The following is a 24294-nucleotide window of genomic DNA, read 5'->3' as shown; positions in this document are numbered from 1 at the left end:
TAGAAAGAGCAGTTTCTGCTTCTCATAAAATCAAAGGATTTCATGTTAAGAAGCATAATGTACAAATACAACATAATCCATTTCATATGCTGGTTATGTAAGACTTTATAAATGTGGTTTTAATTAAAATATTTGTTTGCTTTCTCGTTTTTCACCGCTGAACTAATCTGTGAGTGGTGTGACTGATTAATAGGGAAAGGAGACTATAACTGAAATTGAAATCCTTATTTGTAGACAACTCAATAGGAAATGTAAGTTACATTTCTCTCATCTTATTTTCTTCCTGTTTGATACTGCCCTCCTAAAAGAATTTATGCCCATGAGAGAGACATTAATAGTTCTACTCAGAGGATTTGAGGTACAATAATACCAGTACTTTATAGAATGGTCTCATTTATTTTCTGGGTTTTCATACTCTTTTTAAACATAACAGCAAAGTAGCACTGGATGCAGTTAGCTTAGGGATTGTTGTAGTCTGCTGACATTTCAGTCATGCATACTTTAGACAGGGAATCAAAACAAGCCCATTTGTTTCTACATATGTCAAAAGGCACCTTGCACAAACCAGCTCCACACACACTCGTTATGACTTGGGTACAACTGAAGGCATGTCAGGCTCAGCATCTAGCACATGTTCCCTAAGTCCATGAAGTCAAGGAATTAGTGAATCAGATCTCTGCTGGCACAAGTACAGTGAAAATCTTAAATACTTCACTATTTCCTGCTTCCCATCTCTGAATTCTTAAATGAAGGTCACAGCCCTTTCTGAGTCAGCAGCTCTTCATACACGGTATTTCCACTGGCGTCAGTTTTCTACTGCCACAAAAGGGGTTTGTGCTCCCCCAGTTACCTGTCCCTTTAGCCATCAGGTTTTTAATGAAAAGCAGGTTGGTCTATTTATAACACATCTTGTATCTAATGAATTGTGCAAGTCTTTGAGCAGTTACCCCACAAAAGCCAAGCTGTCCCTGCTGTTCCTCAGCAGTGCCTTCAGAAAGCCAGGGGGGCCCTGCTGACTGCAGTGCAGTGTCTGTGAGCTTTACTAATAAAGTTCTCACAGACCAGATATGTCACTGAGATATATGATTATTTTACAAGTCATTCCCTTGAGTTTAAAGTCAATCAATCATCAGACAAAACACGATGTGTCTACTTTGGCCATGATGACTACTCCCAGGGTGTGATTCTATCCAGAGAGCCATTTAAATTAAGTTTCTTCCGTAGCAGAATGTCATGTCCCTTTTACCATGTCTGCTCTAACCTATACCCCTAGATTCTCATAATTTATGAAGGCAACTGTGATCTGGGGGAAATGACTAGATGCTGGTTGTCAAAACAAGGTGCAGATGTTTTCTTGAGCTCTTAAACAGGGCGGGTGTGCCGAAGATTCTGCAGTTCTCTGTTCTTATGCAGATACTATTTACAATGTCCATTAATGAGCTGGCTAATGCAACAGAGGGGGCTTCTTTAATGTTTCAAATTATGCTTAAAGGAGACTGCAAACGCTTTGAAAGACATGATTAGAACTCAATATGATTCCTGCAATGATTTAAAATCAAGAAGGATAAAGGCTACACTTAGAAAAAATCAACTTCATAGATAGCAGACAAGAAGTGAGCATTCACTTGTGAGAAGGATTTCAAGTTTACAACCTGAAAATGAGTCATAAGTACCAATACATAGGAAAAAAAAAAACAGGATTTATTAACATGTTCTACAGCATCTTTTCATTCTATTTCTTGACAGCAAATGTCAACTACAGTACTGGGATCTGGTTTTGGGTCCTGTATTTGAGAAAACATAGGAGCTGATTAGAAGGCAAGAAAAACTTACTAAAGGGAGGAGATTGAAAGAAGTGAGTCAGTTTAGGGAGGAGATGTCTGAAATGAGTCTTTGAATAGGCAAAATGCTACTGGAAAGAAAAACTGAATAAATGTGACAAATTATCTGTGTCTCATGAGGCTGGAAATGGAAATTACAGGCTTGAAGAGCAGGAGGGGAGATTTAGGTTAGACATCATTCAGGAATAACTGCATTTTATAAATTGTATGAATACTGAAGAGCAAGTGACTCTCCCTTGGGATTTGTGCAACGAGCATCTCTTCAGTTCTTTAAAAAGGGATCAGAGAAATATCTGTCAGCAGTGGTGAGGCTGAAGCTTGCTGTGTCCTGAGCCAGACAAACACAGGGCAGAGCAGAGACCAGACAGAGTCCTTTAGGCAGGGACAGGCAGTGCTCTAAGGAAAACCCAAGAACCTCCCCTGGAAATGGGAGAACACTTGAAATAGAAGATGCTTTCTGAGAACTGGGTGAACTGGGAGTCTCTCCCAGAAGAGGCAATCGATGCATTATTGTGTTGCCTGCTTTATTATTTTGCTTTCATTTGAAAAGATTTGAAGCCATAGTTTTGGGGTAGGGCTGGGAGATAAAGAAAAAGAAAGCTGTCTACTGAGGAGGAAAGTGGAAGGAGAAGAATGTGTCGGCATCTGTCTAATTGGCTTGGCCTGCTGCACAAACACACCAACAGGACTCTGGACTTCACTGCTTGCTTTTCCTTCTGTCGTTACCACGGGGACTATTAATGAGAGCCCAAACTAATTAGCGTATAAGCAAAAGCTGCAAGTGGCAAACAGTTTTAGAAAACAAGTCTGTTGTTATGCCAATGACATCAAAGAACAGGGCACTAAACTGGGTCCACATTTAGCACATTAAGTCAGCATTGCTAATCAGGAAAAAACCTGAATATAGACATTGGGGAACCAAGAAAATATCGTTTGTCAATAAAACTCCTTCCTACACCTTTGAGCTATTCTGGGGAAAGAACTCTTTTCCTAGTTTAAATTATAGCTGCAGTGGGAGTAGATGGGTGAGGTTACCAGAATGGGTAAATATAACAAGCTAATTTAAATATAGCTATATCAGCAAATGTTCAGCTACACACATCCCCTAAATTGTCTTCTGTAGGATAACACTTCCAAATTTCTTCAAAAATAACACATCAACAGAGATCACTTTGACAGAAAATCTCACAGGAGAAATGAGAATCTATTTTGGGTTTATAAACAGATTTTTATATTACATAGATATTTAAATGTCATTTAGAAAATCTCAGCAGTAATGGTTTCAAAGTTCCAAGAAATATTATTAACACAAGACGTAATTAGCTGTTCATGGGTTTGTGTGATTTGTCAGCAGTCATGTGAATGTAAAAGTATATAATTTTCCTGTCTAAAATGTCAGAGGTGAACATGGCATCCCAGAGGCACTCCTAAACTTTGGGATTCCTGGGCCAGGAGGACCGAGTCATTTGCACAATTATGTACCAGAATGAGCACCAGTGAAGCAGTGAGTTAGCATGTCATTTTTAACCATACAAGGAACTGGGGACCTTTACATTAAATTCTGTTTGAAAAGAGAAAGCTCTGCTTCACCCATGCAAAGACAAAACAATACCAACATAGAGCACAGATAGCCTTCTTCAGCTGGAGATTATGAAGTGCAAGGTACATCTGGGGAAGGACTCTAGTACCCTGTTTGCAGAAAACTGAGGCACAGAAGAGTTAAGGCATAAGTTAACAACTATAGGACCTTATTTCCTGAATGTGAGCCAAGTGTCCAAATGCCCCTGAGGGTGTATGTCCAACTTCAGTTTAAATTCGACACACTCTATTCTTTTTCTATGACACTGGTAAACTAAAAATCAAATAGAGGATATAACTCATGGAGAAGGAAGGAACTTTAGTCAGTGATGTGCTGAAGGCAAAGTGCTACAGGTGTCAGATATCCTGATGGGGATGAGAGGGCTGTGTGACCACAGACATGTTAATCCAAGGGCAAAGTCGTTCAGGACAGGGTAAATTATTATGCATGTTCTGCAGTGAACAAGAGGAATAGATGGATAAGTGTTGTTAAATGCTTCCTAAAACAGGTAAACCACCACTCATCACACACAAAGTCCATGGGAAAGCCCATTTTTTCACCACCGTTTTTTTGCTTTTTTCTGTAGGCACAAGATCCCAGTCCCTTCTGCACAGTGAAACATGCTGTGACATTTTCATTTATGCATGATTCCCTGTGTGAGAGGGAAAGCTTCTTCCTAACTCAGCTGAAGAACCAAAACTCATAGACCTAATGGATTTAAGGATCTTCGGTACTTCAGTTGATCCCTTTTAACTTATTAACCACTAAGGCCATAGATAGAATTAGACTTCTCAAAACTCATATTCTAACACTGCTCTATTTCTTGAACTGCCAGAGGAATATGAAAATGAGAACTCACTTTGTTTTGTTTCCATACAGTGACAGTTCTTGCTATTTTCCATGAGCTGCACGTGGATACAGATTTATACACACTCCTGTTTGGAGAGAGTGTCCTAAATGATGCTGTGGCCATCGTGCTGACATAGTAAGTAAACCCACCTCCATTCTTTACTTGGCAAGATAATTACAAACTTTAATAGCTGATGTAATTCTCACTGATATAGTTGGTACAAGTGTAGGTAGAGCATTTGAAGATTTTTTCACAGAGAAGTAGTTTTGGAATTGTTCTTGGTTTGTTAAACACTAGAATTTCAATATTGTCAGTGGTAACTTTGTACATATAATGCAATTTTTACTTCATATTCTTCAACCTAGAAAGCAGTATACTCTGTAAAATGTGTAAAATTAATTTGATATGATTTCTTTTCCCATCTAAACAAGTAATCTTGACAAAAAAATGCTGAATGAGCACCTGGGATATAGAGCAGCTGTAAAACTGGAGACACGTTCTTTTTATTTTTTGCAATCTTTTGTTTTCTAAGATTAAAACCACAAGGTGGTTCACAGTAGCTCAGGATATCTACTCCAGCCTATTGAACCTGACAGAGCTTCAGTTGATAATATTACCTTGAATTTATATACAGCTTTTTTATTCTCAGGAATCCTCAAACAGATCACAAATGATGGGCCAAAATCACACAAGTATATGCTGTCCTAAAAACACAGATGCTAAGTACATGATTAACAGGATCTCAGCTCCACTCTACATGCATTATATGCTTCCTGGAGCTTTGCTAGAAAAACAAATAATCCTCTCAGATAATCTTAAAACTAACAGAATTGCAAAATCAAGTTCAGTTCTCCAGGATGCTTTAAGATGCTTCACAGTAAGCCTCAATTCAGTGCCACCTTTCTCCTTACAACATGGTTCCTTGAACTAGGATTGATTCTATCCTTCAGAAAAAAAGACTTTTACAGATTTTACAGTTGCCAAAAAACTGAGATTTATATTTTGTCTGAAACCCCATGGAGTTTCAACTTATAGTAGTTAAAAAACAAACAAACAAACAAACAAAACTTGTTTCAAAATACAGAAAAAAAATAGTATTCTTCTTTAATTTATCATTCTCCAATTATCAGTCTAGCTACATTCACCCATGCTAAACTCCTCACATTATTTTCAGAGCAAGAGTAATATTTTCAAACACTGTCAAGTGTCTGAGCACAGCATTTCATGATTAGATCCAGCGTGGCTGTCACATCCAGTGGCTGGGGCTGGAACATGTCACTGAGAAGAGCATCTTGTACATCAGCAAATAAAATGCTCAGAAGGAAAACTAATCAAAGACGAGACAACTGGGTAGGAGAACAGACAGAAAAGCATTAAACAGCTCTGAGAATCAGAAAGAAGCATGTAGGTGACAGTAAGTCTGGGGTTTGTTTTCCTCTCTCTTGGTGTTGTTTAATAGAGGCCCAAGACATTTCCAACTCCTGTAGACTCTCCTCCTGTCACTGCAGCATCCCCAGACTGAGGAACAGTAGGGTACAAGCAGCTCACGGGGACCCAGAGTGTTTTAAACGTCTCTGGTTTTCAGGTGCTGTGATGTCAAAGCACACAGATCTGTTCAAAGGTGCAGCTCTACTGCAAAGCACATCAGATAGAACGTGATCCATGGGTTTCCAAACTCTACTCTTCCCAGTACTCAAGTCTAGGTTTTGAGCCTCAGCCTTTCTCCTCCTCATCTTTTCTTTGCTGTACATGGGAGATTACAAATCTTTACTATAGAATCTCTTGTCACTGGAAAACTAATGGTGGGGTTTTTGTATGTTCAGTGTGACTGATAGTTTGATTTCTAGAGACATTTTTAGAGACTGAAGAGAATATATGGCATCATTAGTTTCACAATTCACGACTCTCTGGCTTAAATAATCAGCTTCTGCAGAAATACAATGTCTCTGAAACCCAACATGATCTTCCTGTAGCCATTTACATAAAGATATACTGTTAATAATGTCAGCTTCAGGTCATTAACACCCCACTAAACCAACTTGAGTTTAAATGAAGCATACTACTTTTCTATGACTGCAAAAGAACAGCTGTTTTTTTCCCTGTAACCCATACCATTCTTGTGTGCAAACACATGTTCATAATTACAGTAATGGAGGTCTATTTAAAAAGGTGTGAGAATAATGTTTAGAAATCTGGAAAAACAATAATGAGTGACTTAGTACTCCACGTAACAGTAAACAGAAAATAGAACAAGAAAATGCACAGTGTCTTTCATTATCTAACAGAATAGGCAAGATAATGCCTGCAGGAGTGACTCACTGCAGGAAAGGCAGCAAGAGAAAAGAGGGAAGGTCCTTCTGGCTGGCTGTGGCAATCTGACAAGGTAGCGAGGCTGACTGCCAGCAAGGGTTTAGATTGATCTCCCTCCTTGCCTTCAGCTTCTCCCTCCAACCACTATTTTTCCTGCTCTGTTTGTCACTCAGTGTAAGAAGGACAGCAGCAGGACCAGCTACTCCTACATTTTTCTTCTGGATTTAGGGAGTCCCACGGGCTCTGTGCTGCTGCAGCACTGTGGCCACCTGCCCTCAGAAATCACTGATCAAGGACACCAATCTTCCAGGCCAATTTAGCAACTCTCCTCTGGCCATCCTGCCACACCAAACACCTGGGTGTTTGGGATAATTGCAAGATTTCATTTATACTGTGCTATTTTAAGATAATCCATGCAGGAGGGATCACTGTGACTCGAACAGACAGCAGTGGCTGCAGGAAGGCTGACAAGCTGTTGTGCATCTGGGAGAGCTCACACACACAAGGGCCTCTGGAAGCAAGGGCATTGGAGATGGAACAAGGTTTTTCCCCTATAAAAGTATTTTGCAGAGTTGCTTCCAATTTTTCATTATTAGGATAAAAGTCTCATTCTAATAAAAAGATTTTGACAATTCTCAAGGAAAATATTTTGGAAGAAAACAAGTATTTAAATTGTTAAAAATTAGTAATTTACGAGCCTGGTTTAGATCAAGGATTCAAGATATTTAAGAAAACTAACTACAGAACCTTGTTTAGCTCTGGGTATGCATAGGCATTCATTCCATAGGATGTGCCCCTCAAGGTGATCTATTTCATCCATAGATTTCAGGCTCAGGAATGTGAGTCATTGCTTAGGTTTGTAGATAGAGCCTTAGATACAAATAGAGAGGACTGGCTGTGTACTTAGGCACTTATGAGCCAAGAACTTCATTCTAACAATCAAACCAGAGAAGGATCTCAGTAACTTCAGTTGGAATTGTGTGTGTGCAGACTGTAGGATCTGGCTAAAAAATAATAATATACAGTTAATTTTGATCAAAATATATAAACCTTCTGCTTCACTTTCATTCCATTTCCATTGTTCTGTCTTTGTACTCTATAATATATCTATCACTTTTTGAAGAAAACATCTGCATATATTTCAAGTGTACTTGCTGTAGGTTTGGACTTGGCATAGTTTTTGCACATTTGCAGAGAAATTTGATGAAGGAAGTGCAGAAGTTGTAGAAAAAGCACTGAATAGCTTGAGATGTGACTGAAAAGCAGCTCAAGATGTCATTAGCATCGAGACAGTATATTTAGCAGAGCTATTTCATCTTTCTCATGCTGAGTGCTCTGTGAGTGCAGATGTGGAAAGCAGAAATGAATACTGGTATGTGTTCTGCTAACAAATTATCTGAGAGAACCTTGCACGAGAGACGTTTGCACTGTGGCCAAAGTCAGGTACTTTGTGTCGTGATTATGAGGAAGCCACAGCTCGGGTTCTGTGCTGGCTCGGTGCCACTGCTCAGTGGGCATCCTTCCCAGAGGGGGAGATAGTGTGGCAGTCACATGGGCATCAGGGACATCAACATCTGCCCCTGCAATCAAAAGAGGCGAGTGGCAGCCAGGGGACACAGGACGTGTGTCACTGTGACCTGTGTGACACACGGCAAGCAGTGCATTCATAGATGCAGGCAAGGACAGTTTGATTCAGGAATGAAATGAAAAACCTGTAGATAAAAGGTGTGGTTGAGGATCCCACAGCAAGCAAGCAAGCAGAGAACACAGAAACTACTTGCAATATGAAATGAAGACCAAATGCCAAAATGTTAATTGCCCTAAGCATAGATAACATAGACAGAGAGGAAAGCAGTTTCCTTGTGGAGTTTGGCTCGTAATTTTTGAGGAAAGTACCTTAAATAGTATGCAAAGGAAGGGATGGTAACCTTGAAGAGGAAAGGCAACAAAAAGAACCTGGATTGTTTTGAAGTGGATATTCTGCATTTTTGTAAAGTATCTATTGGTTGTATAGATTCGACAAAGTTCATTAATGCCTATTAGCAAAATGTAGGAGACATAAGGCCCAGTAATTACTGGTGAGATGCACATTTCCAGTGATGCTCTCAGGAGCAACATTGTTCCAGGAATTCACTGAGCCTCTATTGGCCAGACAGACAGTCCTTATGCGAGTTAATGCCGTGTTCAAACCAGTCTGTCTTGGCACAAGGTCTCCTGGAAGCTGGTTTGGGGCTTTCTAAAGTAACACAGCAAAGGTAACTGAGACAAATTTATTGAAAAACAACATTCCTTTCCAGGGGAAATAAATAACTTAGAAACCAGAGTTCAGCTCAGTGTGTGCTGAGCACCCTCTAAGGTTATATCTTCTCAGATAGTGATCCCTGTAATTGTCTTAGGAAGACAGGAGAATTCCTTCTGACACACTGCTGATTCTTACTGGTAGGCACAGCCATCATATTACTGTATTTCAGTACAGTTTAGAGCTCTTCAAAATATAAGAAAGCCTTCTGACATAATGGACCTCAAATAAAAAATTAATAAGAACCTTTAAACTTTTCTGGGTTTAGATATCTGTTTACATGTACTGTTATTACTTCAGTGGGTTTAATTCTGTTATTGTGCCCTTGAACTTGAAGGTACTTTACACAGGAGGTAAATGTAATCAGAGACTGAAGAAAGAGACATTTGACAAACATCAAACATAACTGCAAATATTCAGTCTATGTTTCATGTTATCATTGGCCCAGTGAGGTGACTGTCCATTATCTGCAAGTGTTACTTTCATAGCTTTCACAATTTCTAATTGTGTATTATAAACTAAAATCAGTAGTTCTATAAAGGACAAGAAAAGATACTATAACTATGCTGCTGAATAATTAAGTCGGGAGCTGGGACTTGCAGGAAATAATATTGGCTTTGAAAGCTGTGATGGGTGTCTCCTTGATGCCTATCTCAGTAGATGTGAAGCTCCCTTTATGATTATATTATTCTTTTTTCTTTTGTCATGGACTGTCTCTAATTTGGATCCTTTGCCCTTCCATTTTTGTAGCATTGTTCTGTATAGATTTTGCCACACTTTGATCCCTGAGCACACTGAATAAGAAATATTGCAGAGGAAAGATAGCTGAATGTTCTCATATCATATTTTCCCTCAAAGTGCTGTTACAGTCAGAAAGTGGCCTTTAAAAGTGACATTGTGGGCTTCCACTTGTATATCTCAAAACCTTTTTTATCATGGGTACCAATTAAGAAACAAAGACTTTGTTTCAGTTTCCACCTGTAGGTAAGTGGGAGTTTGCTCAGTCTAAGAACACAATGAATTCTGTCACCCTGAATCCCAAACCTCATGCTGAGATTTGTGAGGCACTGTTAGCAAATAGCAAAAAACATGACTGCATCAGTATTGAGCGATCACATACAAAAAAAAGAATGTTTGTTTGTTTCTCTGTTGCCCTTGTACCTTTAGCCATTTTTTTAAACCCTGTATTCATGCAATTTCTTAGTGTATTTTACTGTTCTATCTCAGCCACTGGAGTGAAAAAGAAACTCATTTAAGTTCTATTTAGTTTCATCATATATCTGAGTGCAGAGAAAATGTTATTCACACATCTTAGGCATATCAGTATGCAAGAAATAAAAGTGGGCCCTTAGAAGGAAAAAAAAAAAAACACTTCTAAGTGGGCCCTACACATAAAGCTTTTCAGCCCAGGTAACTGGTTTTCAGAAGTATAAAAGCCTCATTCCTTGCCAGCTGCTGCACAAAGCTGCCCAGAGCAACACTTGTAGCCAAGGAAGGCAAAAGGAAAATAGAAGCACCTGTGCCCTTAAACACATGGCACAAAGGTTAAAAGTATCAACACATACAACATTTTCCTGCTTAAAGAAAGAAGATTTCTAAGTGTTGGAACTGGTGAAATGGAGATGAAAGAGAAAGTAAGGAAAAGAGCTGGTGAAAGCAACAAATGGACACTGTGAAAGCGTGGCTGGGGAAGAGATGCAAGAGTGAGAAAAGACAAGGCATGGTGAGAAACAAAGACAAGGCACACTCTGTAACTACAGATCATGACAGTGATACATGAACCTGCAGCCAGGACTCCTTGGAGGGAAGAAAAGCTTGTTTACTCAGAGGGATGCAAAGGAAAACCTGATTATTTTTCTCTGGTGCAATTTTGCGGTTTAATCGTGATTTCTTGTGAATGTCTATGTTGAAATCCTTAAACAGAACATCAAAATCTGCTCCTGAACTGTAAAGAAACTGGCAACAGCACAGGAATTAGGACAGCCTGTTCTGAAGAGTGATAAGTTGCAATCAAGCAGTGAGTCTGAATTCAGAGAAGGGAAGAGATTCTGCCAGAAATGCAGGGGGTTGTCCCCAGCCCATTTCTTTGGAGCTGTCTTTATGTTAACTAGTTTGGCAGACCTGCAGGAACTGAGGGATGAGCTCAGCTGGAGCAGTGGCAAGCTGAGACGGGGGTTGCCTTTGCAAAACCCACCCTAGAAATCAAAGTGAGAGCAGCACTGGAAGCCAAACAGGCACAGGGAGAGTTGCTCCATGGCACTGACTTGCACGGCCTGGAATCCTTGCCAAAGATTTAGGGATTCCAGTGCCTGTGAGCTACAATTCTGCATGAATGACTGGCTGGATCCCTGGATAGAGGCCTCACCTCATTCCAGAGAAATACTGTTTGTAATTTTATTCCCACAGAGATTCCTGAGGAGGGATGTCTGTAACACCGTGGAAGAGAATAAAACAGAATCACCTGAAAACCTGAAAGCAGGCAAAAATGCTGGGTGGGAGCTCAGCCCAACCATTTCACTGGTTCCCCTTGGAAAAGATGAGTTTAGCTACTGTTCCCAATATTGTTGGACAGCCTTATACACCAAGCAGCCATTCAACCAGTCAAATAACAGAGTAATTTATAAATTAATAGAGCAGGGAGTTAATTGTGCAATGAGTTAGTGAGTGATTTCAAAAGGTGGATGAGGAATCCTTTCCCCCTATTATTTCTATAATAATGAAATTATGGTTGTCCATCTGCTCTTTTTACCTTTGAGGAAGGGTTTAGTCCCAGCTTATTTTGTTGATGATAATTAGAGTTTTACGTCACTGACCATCTGGAACAGGAGATGTGAGCACTGGGAAACTAACCAAACTTGCTATTAGCAGGAACTTTATAAGAGCTTCTTTCCCAGAATAGAGGAAATCCCACATAAAATGTTTGTGTAATTTTTTAATAAAACTTCCTTTTTTTCTCCATAAGTGTTACAGTAAAGGCCAGAGTTATGCTTAAATCAGAGGGGAAAATGCTATTGAAATTCTGTAACGCTTGTTAAAGCTGGAATTTCAGTGTGAAAGTGGAAACTCAGAACGGAATGTTTTCAGGAGGTAATTCTCATGACTATATTTTTTTCACATTTCCTATTTCATATCCCTTTTTTCCAATAGTAGTACCACACTAAAATTTTACTTTGGATCTATTTAATACACACTAAAGGTCGTGCTTGGTACCGCACTGGCTCTGGCTGAGCTGGAGTTCACTATCCCCACAGCACCCTCCCAGTGCTGCACATCCCCTACTGATGGGAAGTGGACAATAAATATTTGGGGTTCTTTTGTTTCCATACACAGTTTTGCTTTATTAACCTGCCTTTATCTTGACCCATGAGGTTTTTTACCATCTTATTTTGTTTCCCCCACCCCATGCTGCTGAGGAGGGGAGAGATGGAGTGACTGGCTGGGCACCCGTCATCCATCCAGGCTCAGCCAGCCACAGTTACCTCACTGGGGCTGGTTTCTCGTACAATTTATTTGAAAAGGCAGCCTTCAGTTGCATTCTGCTAAACTAGAATATATTTCAGTGAGTAATGTTATAGAGGGTGCCCTTAGGGATGTATGAAAATGTAGCTTAGCTCAAATCAGCTGGGAATGGCTGTCCTTGTCACACCCAATCGAATCAGAGTAGCTGCAGGTATCTCTGCCCACTGATACACCATCAGACTGATAAGATTTAAGCTCAGAATTAAGAACACTGCTTGCAGCCCTTGCAAATCACATCTAAGGGGCAATTATTTAGCCACATTTTCCATACAAATGACCAAATTGGCATCAAAGTTTCTTCATTTCAAAGATTTCTATTGGGAACTCTTCAGAACTGAAGCACAGCCTGGGATGAGTCAGCTTGTTTTGTGAGCTCTTCCAGATGTTTTTTCTTGTCCAAACAACCTTTCTCTAGTGAATAAGACACATTTTTCTGAGAGCAAGATAATTTCATATAAAGTCTAATTCTACTTACAGAGACAACTCCCTTTTAGTTTAAAATGATAACATGATAGTATTTCCCTTGAAAGGTTCCAAAAGAAAGCTCATTTCATCCTCTCTGGATGAGATACTGTACATAAAAGTCTGTCTGGTTCTTGCAGTAGATCAACATATTTTTCAAGTCTCCTGGCAGAGGAGAGAGAGGAGGAGTGTGTATTGGAGAGGTGGGGGAGAGTTTGCCATTTCATTTGCTGGGTACCCACCCAGACCTATTCACTGCCCAAATCCCTTCCAGAAACACAGGATTGAAGAGCACAGCTATCTCAGAGAGGCAGAGGATATCCTGTGCCAACAGGACAAACTCCACAAAAATTCTGGTTTTCTTTGGAGATCAGGGTGTGATGAAATGAAAGGAGCCTGTTCCTAGAATGGACTGCATGTTTTCAGTGGCTACCCAGGAAGACAAGAAAAGACTGAGGTCTCTCCTGATCCCTCTGTGAACCCCTCCAGAATCTGTCTGCTACAGTTCCATTGGAATTCCATCATTCTGACCTGCTCTAAGCACTTTTGGTTTTACTAAAAGCAATATAAGGGAAACTGCTTCCCACTCAATCTTTTGAGACTCAACTCCTTAAGCTACTGATTCTGATAGAACTGACACAACTCTCCACAAAATTCTTGTGCATGTGTGCATATATGTATATATATATATACACACACACATATATATACTTCTGGGTGTATGGGGAATTATCCATAAAGGACATCAAGATAATGGAAATGTTATCAAGTACTCAAAATTTACATAATGCCCCAAGATTTTCATATCTTACTGAAGAGGAGTTGAGAGGCACCTTCTGTAAACATTTTAATCAAATGGAATTTGAAGTTTATTTTTTTCATACACAGAAACCCCCCTCTCTCCATACCCAAGACATTATTTTCAGTGTGCATGTTTCACCTTTTGGATTAGGAACTTTCATGTCTTCAGGACATACTTTTGTCACTTGAGCAAAGAGAATAATTGATGAGAGTAGCACACAGCTGCCTTCCTTCAGTGCCAGGCACAGCAGAAGAGACTGCACAGCTCTAGTACTGCATTTCACAGCTACCTGAATGATGAGACTCAGCAAATATCTTATTCTTAGGATATATTCCAGTGGTTATGGGCCTTTTGTGTTGGTCACAATCTGATTCCTTCTCTCTCCTTTGTCTTTGCACAATCTCTATCTTACTCTACACCCATTCCCCTGAATTGCAGACCCTGCTGCTGCAGCCACTACTCCTCAGGTCTCCATTTGAGATAGAAAGAAATTATTTCTAGAAATAAACTAAGACTGCAAACTCTTAACCCAATCTCCTGCATTCCCTAAAGCCAGGAGATACCCTAAATTCATTTCTCTACACACATCTCTCTGTTGTCCTGACTGCACTGGGGCAAACAGAGGAGGTGATGAGGGCAAGAGAGAGATGTGATGGTTCTGAAGATGGGACACAGCACCTGGCAGAGTTTGGGGAGCAGCAATTGCAGGAAAAAAACCATATGTTTTAGATGGCACATTCCTAATACAGGTGAGATCTTGTAAGATTTTTAGTTGATGAAGGTTATCGGATCTCCACTGAGATTTGTCATCTAAACATTTCAAGAACCTTAAAAATTTGCACAATTTTGCCCCATTTTCACATTTTGAAAGATGTGTAAGTAACAGATGGGTAATTTCCTCTTTCCTCCCCTTAGAAATGACAAGTCTGAATTTCAAAGTGGTGCAGTGAGAAAGCTGTGTAATTATGTGGCTGTAAAGTTTCTGTCCAAGATAAGCACAAATGTGTCCTCTCTATACTGGATCTGCAAAATGCAAAAAGAAAAAAATCAAAACACAAAAAACCAAACCAAAACAAACCCAAACAAACAAACCAAACAAAAAACAAACAAAACAAAAACAACCACCAAACAAAAAGGAAGGTCTTTACAGAAATTGCAAATGCACCAAGGAAATGCAGCCTCAGTGGTGGCATTCTGGCAGAGTCACAAGCTATAACTGAAAGGGAGGAAACACTGAGGGTAGCAGTTGTGCAAGTGGCCCTGAGAGGATAATGGGACAATGCTGCTTCATTCCTACTGAGTTTAGGGCAGTGGGACTCACAAACATTTCCTGTAAAGACCATCGTACCAAAGAAAGTAATCCAGGCTTTGTGGATTACTTTGTGGAGGCTTGTTATCAGATTGCTCTTAATGCATTTTGTACTTTGATTTTCCCTGACTAATTGCTAATTATAATGATCTACGTATTTTGAATGTACTATGCATACGGGTATGTTGTTTGGCTTCCTAATGAAAATCCACCACGTTTCTGGGGAGATCTAGTGACATTAGAATTTGGATTTTGAAAAGCAAGGTTTAAATATAATTAAAACTTTGAACAAAGTAGCATTCCAACAATACACTGAATAAACTGATACTCATATTTTTCCCTTAGCAATTTCTCCATTACAAAGTCTCACCAAAATGAAATAATTTTCAAACCTAAAGCATTTTCAAACCTAACGCATTTTCAATTTGTATCCCCATTCACTTAATGTTTACTTTATTTTCATTTAGAAGAAATCAAACAGTTCTTTCTTTCTACATTGTTCCTCTGATCTGTAGCAAGCACAGCCAGAAACGAGAGTGAGAGAAATGAGAATAATAGAATGCCTGGCAGGCTGCTGTGCCCTGCCTCAGACACACTGAGAGAAGGTTACAGCTAGATGAAAATATTCCTAAAGAAACCGTGTCAGCCTCCTGAACCATTTAACAATGTATATCTGCTTTATTACAGCATTTTTATTCCTAGAGAGGAATGTTAAAGGTATTTCTAAAGTCTCATTTCAGGGGGTTCAGTTTTACATTCTGTTTGAGGTGTTAGCAGACAGCCCACAGCCAGGAGAGAGTTCTCCTGCAATGACAGAGTGAGGGGAATGCAAAAGTTTCTGAGCCAAGGCTCTTACATTCTGGTAATTATGAGGGTAATGAAGCTAGTCAGAATTATTTTCATCTTATTAATAGCTGTGTTTAAGCCTCACAGAACTGCCTGTCTGGGGAAAGTATTTATTTTTAAACTAAGTGGTGGAAATGAGTGTGTTATGCTAAATGTTTATCCAAAAGTCAATGGAGTCTTTAAAAAGCCAGAAGGAAAAATTGTCTGTTTGACTGCCTATCATTTCTGTGAGAGTCTTCACAGTACATTGGATAGGCCAACAGCATATACCTTGATTTTAAACAAGGAAGGTGTTCCTTAACTCTTACAGTCTTACCATTGAGAAACAGTTCATGGTCAGCTGGCAGGTGTGTGTTCAGAAACCTTAGCACATGCATTTATGAATAATGCATTCTTGTCAAAGCAAGAACTCCCATCCAGAATATTTGTATAAGGTCTCTTTGATCAGGTGATTTACATTTAGGAAATTGGGGGGCTAGGGTTAGGATTTTATTATCCAGATTATTTTCAAGATTTTTCATTAGCTTTCAAATTATTCTTCAAGTGACATGTGTTTATGCAGCAAGGCTTAAAGCTGACTTATCATTTGAAACTTCTGTACCAAGGATAAAGAAATAGAGACTTCCAGAAGTCAGAGCTATAGAATGAGTGTGTGAATGTGTATGTGTTCTCTGATTATATCTCTTCTTGCTATAATCTTCAAAGATAAAGAGAATGTTTTAGTATTTTGATTGCCATAGAATTTGGGGCTGAAATTCTATCCACATCAAATTCACTGCCTAAGTGGCGATTCCTTCTCTTTGTTTTATTTTATCATAAGTGAAGCTCAGTAATCCCCCAGAGTAAAGGGTACTGGCAGATGTCATAATCACCACTGACTTAAGTCTTGAGGAGAACAATTTCCCCGAGTTCCAGCAGCCCCTCTCTGTTCCCAGCTGCTGAAAGGAGCCCCTGAAGCTGTGGGCAGTCAGGAACAGCTCAGAATGGCCTCAGCCAGAGCAGCCTTTTGCAGCTCCCAGGCAAGCAGAAAAGGTACAGGATGGATGCAAAGCCACCCTCCAGCCCATCCTGCCCAAATCCCATCCTCTGACAGACTGCAGAGTTTGCTCCAAACAGCTCTCTTGCTCATGCTTTGTGCAATGCTTTCCATTCAGCATTTACTAGAGACAGAACTCCAAACTCTTTTGTTCCACTTTGAAATAAGTCTGGATCTATTCCTCTATCACCTTCTCCAAAAATCTGTCTTTAAACAGCTTTTTCTCTAAAGAGACTTACATGGACTATACTTTCCCAGCACAGGGGATTTTCCCAGTGGATTATTATTAGTACATGTTGGAACTTGTTGGATTAAACTTTGTTTGCAGAGCACTGGCCAATAATTTTGTTTTAATGTTCTAACTTTAAATGTATAGCAGAGATGTTAAAGAACCTCAGGCTACAGATTGATAAGGCAGCAAGCAATAGATAATATTGAATTTTTAAAATTTCAGCCATAGCTTGGATTTTTATTTTTACAAGCTGTAAAAAATAAAATATGAGCAGGAAAGTAAATGAGGAGAGCCTCAGGCCCACCTTTCTCCTACAGGAATATTACTGACATTCTCTGTGCAAGGCTGACCATCTTTTCTGGCAGTAGAAGTGCCTTTCCCTAAGGTGAAATTCATTCTGTTCATTTGCTGTATTTGGGTCAGGAACAGAGACCTACAATTCAGAATATCCCTAAATCCCCACCCTCAGCTCCAATATATCAAGAAAACAAAACATGTAACATGTTTTGTTTCTGACATTATTACTGCCGACACTGGAGCACACAATTCACATCTGGATTTATTTTAGACTTTCTCAGAACAACAGCTGCATTTCTTGCCTTCACTTGGATACATTTTTAAAAATGAAAATTGCCATGGCAACAGCTGCAACCATTTATTATAAAGCAATAGAAGTGGAACTAATATTTGTGAGAGAAGCTTTGTTATCAGGATAGTATTTCATTCAGACAATGCCCAAGTCACTTTTCCCTAGCTGTTCCATTTCTTTTTTTTCTAAAATACAGAAAATATTTTCAATAATGAAATGTAGGTGGGATTGAACAGCTCAGGAGATTAAAAAGATTTTCTTCTTTAGATTAATGGCTCAGCTCAAATCCAGATTAGCAAGAGGCAAAAATTATCATCTGTTTGGTGGGCACAAAAAAAAATCAATAGGGGTATCAGGCTTTGAAAATCCCACTCCCATAGCAGCTCTGCTCCCAGATGAAGCACAGGAACAGCAGACTGAGACACAGGGTGTGTCTTCACCAGGGGAATAAATGATGTGGCCCATCCCTGAGCAATGCTGATGTCTAATGCAAAGGAAGATTTCACTGGCAGCTTGCAGTGCTGACACCAAATAGTTCAAAGAGAACTGTCCTTTCCTCCACGTCACTGCAGTGTGCTGGGTCACCTGAGATCAGAGTTCCCCTCCCAAAATGTGGCTGAAGAGGGACCTTTGGCACCCACCTCAAGGTGACATTGCCCCAGGTCAGGACTGAGGGATGGTCTGGGTAATTAGGAATCACGTGGCCCATTTTGTTTGCATCTCTTTACAATATTTATTATTTTTTAAAACAATGTCCAAGGGTCTGGGTACAAGACAGACAAACTGTACTCCAGATATTGAAAAGCTACATGAAATGTAGATTTTTCCTATTTAAGTCCCTTCTGACTATGATAAAACCTGTTTTGTATGCCCAGACTATACAGGACTGGCATACCATGTTGTGGACACATCCTGAGGATCACATTTCTTCCTATTTATTCCACATTAGAGAGTCTTGGGCAGGAGTGGGGGAGAACACTGAGATAGAAAAAACTTTAAACAGACTTTCTTACTCGTTTCCCTCTGATTTCTCTGGCATTCACTGTATCTTATCTTCATCAATCACATCCTGCATCGGCTCCCCCAGTGCACTGCTCTGTACACAAGTTTCAGGATCTTCCTAAGCAGAGCCCACAGATGAAAAAAGTTTTTTGAATATTAAATAAGAACCTCCTGAAAATGTTCTTCCACTGATCAGCTAAGCAATCTGATGTTGACCCTCCACCCCTTTGTTCAGATTCATTCAAGGGCATTTCAAGGAATGTTACAGTGTACTGTAGTGCTGTTTAACCAGCTACATCTCAGGGACAAGCTGATTTAAACCCTGCAGGAGGGTGAGGTGAGCAGGGCTGTGAAGATGTGAGGGATGAGAAGCAGCTGTTATTAAAAATGGAAGGCTGCTATTCATCCCTGGTGTTTCACACCTCACATAGGTGGAGGGAGTTCTCCTCCAGTGTTGTGATGATGAGTCAAACCCTAAATGAAGGGAGCACTGTCTGGCATAAAATATACACCATTTTCTGTTATTTCAATCTTGAGATGCTCCAGAGACAAATCATGGGTTGTATGATTCTGAGAAAATTGCTACTCAATAAAGGCTTAGTGCCAACTGTTTTAGCTTAATTTCTGCTAGTTACCCACAAGGGCAAAGGATTTTTTCATGGCTAACCAAGCTCCTTAAAACCTCCCTTAAAATGTTGGGGTCATATTCTGCTTTTTTGGAACACCAGTGTAAATGTAGAACAACTGCACTGGATCAGTGGAGCTGCTTCAGATGCTCATCACTGTGACGGTAATTTGAGGCAGTTTCTCATCTAGAGAGCTCCAGCAGAATGACAGTAAATCACAGTCATTTCGTGGGGATCTGCTGCAGCATCCTAACACTCCATGCAGGCAACCACCAGGCTGCATCATTGTATCAACAGGGAGGTAGAGTCCAATTGACGTAGATAAATGTCATATTTGTCTGCAAGAGTGCAGTCACTGCCAAAGATAAGGACAGTTGAAAGGCTTTATTATCTCATTCTGCAGTTATCCCAGAAATTTTAGTGCAGAAGGGGAGGGTTAGTTAAGACCACCCATCTTTCCAGTAATCACCTTCCCTACCTCTTCTGGACACATCAGTCAGTGTCTCATTAGTGTGCTCTGATGTTCTTTTCTTTGCACTCTGTGTGTGTAGGGTAAATTAAGTCCCACAGTATCATGTTTGGCCACTTTTGCACAAATAAACCTGAGGTGTGGATCGAATTAGGCCTCCAAGAGCACAATAAACTTGCCTATGCTGACAGAACCCTTGAAATTACACACTGGTTTGATCTTTGTCTTTCGAGAGTGATATATAATTTTCACTGAAAATCCTTACTCCAGGGCCTCATCACCCTGCACTAATGGTAAGAACTGTCACATAAAGAGAAGGTTGTGTAAAGGTTTCTGATAAATATTTATTAGCTCTGCTCTAAGGAACTTTGGAGCCCAGTGGCTCACAAGTCAAGAAACTGAAAGATGAATTGAAACACGAAGGTGAAGAATGCTATCATGAGGAATAATGATGTAAAGCTGATAGGAGATAAAGATCTGGCTGTATATGAAGAAAGTAAGCAGTGAACACCATTATTAGAGAGGTACAAATTGTTAGATCACGTTACAGGTTCAGATGGTCGGGCCTGGAAGTGCGAGAGCTGCGAGGGAACGATCGCTCTCAATTCAAGATGCTGGGGGTAGGGAGGCAAAAAGATTGCTTGGACTCACAGAAAAACATCAGCAGTATGGTTAACACACACAGCACATCTCATTCCCTTAGTGGCACAATTACCATGATGCAGCAGTTTGGGTTCAAATAACACAGAAATCTATTTGTTTTTTTCCTCCAGATTACTGACTGCAGATTTTTTTCATTGTTTCTTGTTAACACAGAGTGTTGTTGGTTTGCACCTTTAACAGTCATGTTTGCTATGCAGAAAAAAACGTGTATTTTTTACAGTACTGTTCTGATTTGTAAGTTCCTTTTTGCAAAAGCATCAGTGATTACAGAGAGATCTGCAAGGCAGAGGAGAAACACAGCTCTTCATATTAACACAGAAATAGTTTACTTTTATATTTATCTGTCCCTTGGGGATTGATTCTTTGTTTCTACTTTCTTAGCACTATGTGCATCTTCACAGTTGATGAAGCCACTAAGGGCTCCCTAACTGGGAGGACAGAGTTCAAGCTGCTCCAGATACACAGGCCTTTTCTCTCCATGCAAGGTTTGAAAAGAATGGAAATTAAACAGTGAGCTGAATTACAGCTGTGATATCCAAATGGGAGAGGAGCATTCGTTCAGGCACGGAACTGTGTCATTTGTGTGCCTTTAGATATCATCAGCTCATAAGCAAGGCCAGTCAGAGGCACAGCACAGAGAGCAGCACGTGCTGTCAGAGGGACCCGCTATCAGCCATCTGCTTCCTGCCGATGGGTTTCATTCCTCTCAAAGATACGGGACAGGAAAAGAGTTGTCACTTGAAAGTGACTGTGATATTTTCAAATAGATGAAGAGAATGACTCTACCAAACCACAGATACATGCAAACATATTTGACTCTTAAAGCCTTAGTTTTCATTCACGTAGATTTTAAGCCCAGGTTTTCTTTCTGTCAAAGATGAAAACCAGGATGGGGTTTGTTTAGAACAAGGTCAGAAGTGAGAAGAAGCAAATAAGCCATGACACAGAGAAAGAGTGCAGTTCAAACACTTATACTGTGGGTAAATCACAGTTCTGTCCTTTCAGCTTTCTTCTAACACTTTCAGGAAAACTACATAGTTAAAAAGTTGTGTGGGAACAGAAATTGTTCAATTCAATCCACTTCTCTGAAAGATCCAAGTTTTCTAACACAGTATAGTGAGCTACCTTTTTCTGTGTAATTATAATGTCAGGAAAAATAACCTTTTTTCCTTCTTAAAAATAACCTTGAACTCTAGAACCCTTTTTTTCTGGCCTGTTATATTTTTCTTAATTAGTAGCTGATGAAATTGCCATTTAGTTCTATAATTATTTATCACCTGAGGGAGATCCCACTTCATTCAGTGAAGGTATTTTAAGGAACATCTGACCTTCCTGTATTTTCATGTATTTTTTTCTTTTCTTCACATTGTTCCTGATTTTCTTCTGTGCAGTATTACATGATAAAGTGGTAAATAGGAAGAAGGCCACTGGGCTAAAGGAAGCCCTTTGATTTAGCAAGTGGAAAGAAATCTTCCTGTCCAGAGATAATTAGCTGTTTTTTTTCATGTTGTTCAAGTAGACAGAAGTCGGAAGAAAGGAATAAAACAGTCTGTTTACTGGTTATTTCTAATAATTGATTCTACATCACTGTGTTGGGAAATTTCTGCTGTTTACAAATATTTTCCTTCTGATGCTTGAGCGTATTTTCTTCAGCATATTCCCTTTTTCTAAAATTCATCTAATGCAGGTGTTGCATCACTTTGGCTTAGATCAAAAAAAAGGAATCTTTTCCACTAGTTAAAGAATAATCCTTAAGAGAAACTGAAGATGTAAAAAGATGTAGCTGGAAAGGTGACTGTGCTTTCCATTGCAATAGCACTTCTCACCTGCAGACCTTCAGTGTTAGATCCCTCCACAAGTTCATGGAATAAAAAGTGTGTTTGTTGTGCTGAGTTTTCACCCCAATGTGATCTTGACAGATGAGGGGAAGGAAAAAGGGGAATGATTAGCGTGGTACAACTGTCACAAAGTGCCAGTCCTTCTATCTGCTTCAACCCAAAGCTGCCACCCTAACTAGCAATTTACTTGAATATGAATAAATATTGCCTAGATTCCCCTTTTGAAAGCTGTGAAAGCTCTTGACCCTGTTCAATGTTGTTTGGTCCTGGAAGCACAGAAGAACTGGAAATAAAAAGGGATCTGGTAAATAACTTTTTAATATAGAAAGTACTGGCTAATCCTTACAAGAACCAGCAAGGAAGCGAAGCATTATTTCTAACTCCAACCTGAAGGAGAGACAGAGGTTACCAAACTTTCAAATAGACAGATGGCAGGGACTGGGGCAGATGTTTGTGAGACACATACACTGGGCATTCAGTGAGGATCCAACACAAATCCTTTATTCCTATCCCTCTGTTCTATCTCACTGGGGGTGGCAGACAAAGCACGTCTTGGTCATCAATTCTGTTCATTTATCAGTCCCTGAAAAAGGTTTTCTACTGCATTTATTTTGAGGATTCCCTTAATCCACCTCTGATACAGAAATAAACCCTTTTTTTTCTTAAACTAGCTCAGCAATTAGAAAGCCTATAAAAACTAAACACAGTTTGAAATTTAGTATCAAACTCAGCAGCACTGCTTATTAATGAACTGCAATCAACCCCTTTTGTAGCAGGCACAGAGAGCAGAGAGCAGAAATGGCAAGTCATGCCAGCCTCTTGAAGTGCTCTCTGAGGAAAAGGAAGAAGAGCAGAGGAACTATCATTTTAATTATGGTTCTCTCCAGTGTTAAACTTTGCAATTTTGTTTTTAGGTCAAATAATTGGTTTGGCAGGAAGTACTGGAATAAACAGGATAAAATCTTGTTCTGTAAATTACAGCTTATATAGAAAAAGTGCCAGGTAAATTAGTGTGCATTTTGGATGGGTGAAAGGGTTAAAAGGTAGTGTTAAAGAAGAAACAAGAGAAACAAAGAGCCATCACTGAGCGCAGGCCTGAGAGAGTCACAGTTGAAAAAGGACTGAAAATTTAAATAGCAACAGGTTGCTGATTAGCATTTCCTCTGCTAACAATATTTTGTGTCCTTCTATCAATAGCAATTTCCACTACCCGTAATCTCACTGGTTTTGTAGTGGTGCTAATCAGCATGACTGGAAATAGCACATTTTAGGGCTTAGTTACTTCTGTTGCAGTAGATGAGTATTCACCCCTCATAACTACTGGTGCTCCACCACATGCCTTGAGAAACCTCGTGCCATTTTGTGCAGACTGAAAGCATGGGAACTTCATGTTGTTTGAATGCAACTATTTAAAAAATCCTCATACAGAACTTCAAACTCTAAGCCTCACCTCAAAGTGAAAGACTGCAAAAATCACAATTTCAATACGCAAAAGCTTAAAATACAACTTTTTAAAATTCCTAAATTTTTAATGCTTAAAATACTGATCATTTTCCAGCAATCCAAGCTGCCTTCTGGAATCCAATGCCAAGCTCAGTACATTTTCTTTGACAGCTAACATAAAAGACCTACAGTACTCAAAGCAGCAGAACACAAAGATCTAAAGTGTTGCTTAATAAGTTTGGGAGGCTTAGAGCAATTTTTCGTCTGTTGAGTCTAACATTACAACAAGAAAAGGAGACATTCATACATGGAGTTATTGGTGTTATGGGCAATAATTGACTGTGATTTGTGTTCCCCATTTGAGCCTCAGCCCCAAAGTTGCATTTTTTATCGAGTATTTGCAAATATGTAACTCCTCTGAAAGCACATGGACAATAAATAATTCAAAGTTCTCTATCTTCCCTGCAGTTTCCTTATACACCTACCACCTTTAAATGTTTAGCTGGCCTTGCTTATGGCACTTCTAGTATACAAATGTTGCTGACTGGCATTAACAGCTATTGATTTACAGTGGGATAC

General features: G+C 39.6%; 1 protein-coding gene across 1 annotated transcript in view; it reads left to right on the top strand.

Moving 5' to 3' along the window:
* SLC9A9 (solute carrier family 9 member A9) overlaps positions 1-24294 on the top strand; it is a 146958-nt gene that overhangs the window by 33883 nt on the left and 88781 nt on the right. The window contains exon 6 of the mRNA XM_027900401.1: positions 4300-4405. Coding sequence (XP_027756202.1) covers positions 4300-4405 — 106 coding nt within the window. The remainder of the gene's footprint in view (positions 1-4299; positions 4406-24294) is intronic.

This window comes from Empidonax traillii, unplaced genomic scaffold (assembly GCF_003031625.1).
Source record: "Empidonax traillii isolate 1590-97213 ecotype Southwest subspecies unplaced genomic scaffold, ASM303162v1 scaffold722:size395592, whole genome shotgun sequence".
In the NCBI taxonomy this organism is placed as follows: Eukaryota; Metazoa; Chordata; class Aves; order Passeriformes; family Tyrannidae; genus Empidonax; species Empidonax traillii.
This window is presented reverse-complemented; position numbering and strand designations above follow the sequence as displayed.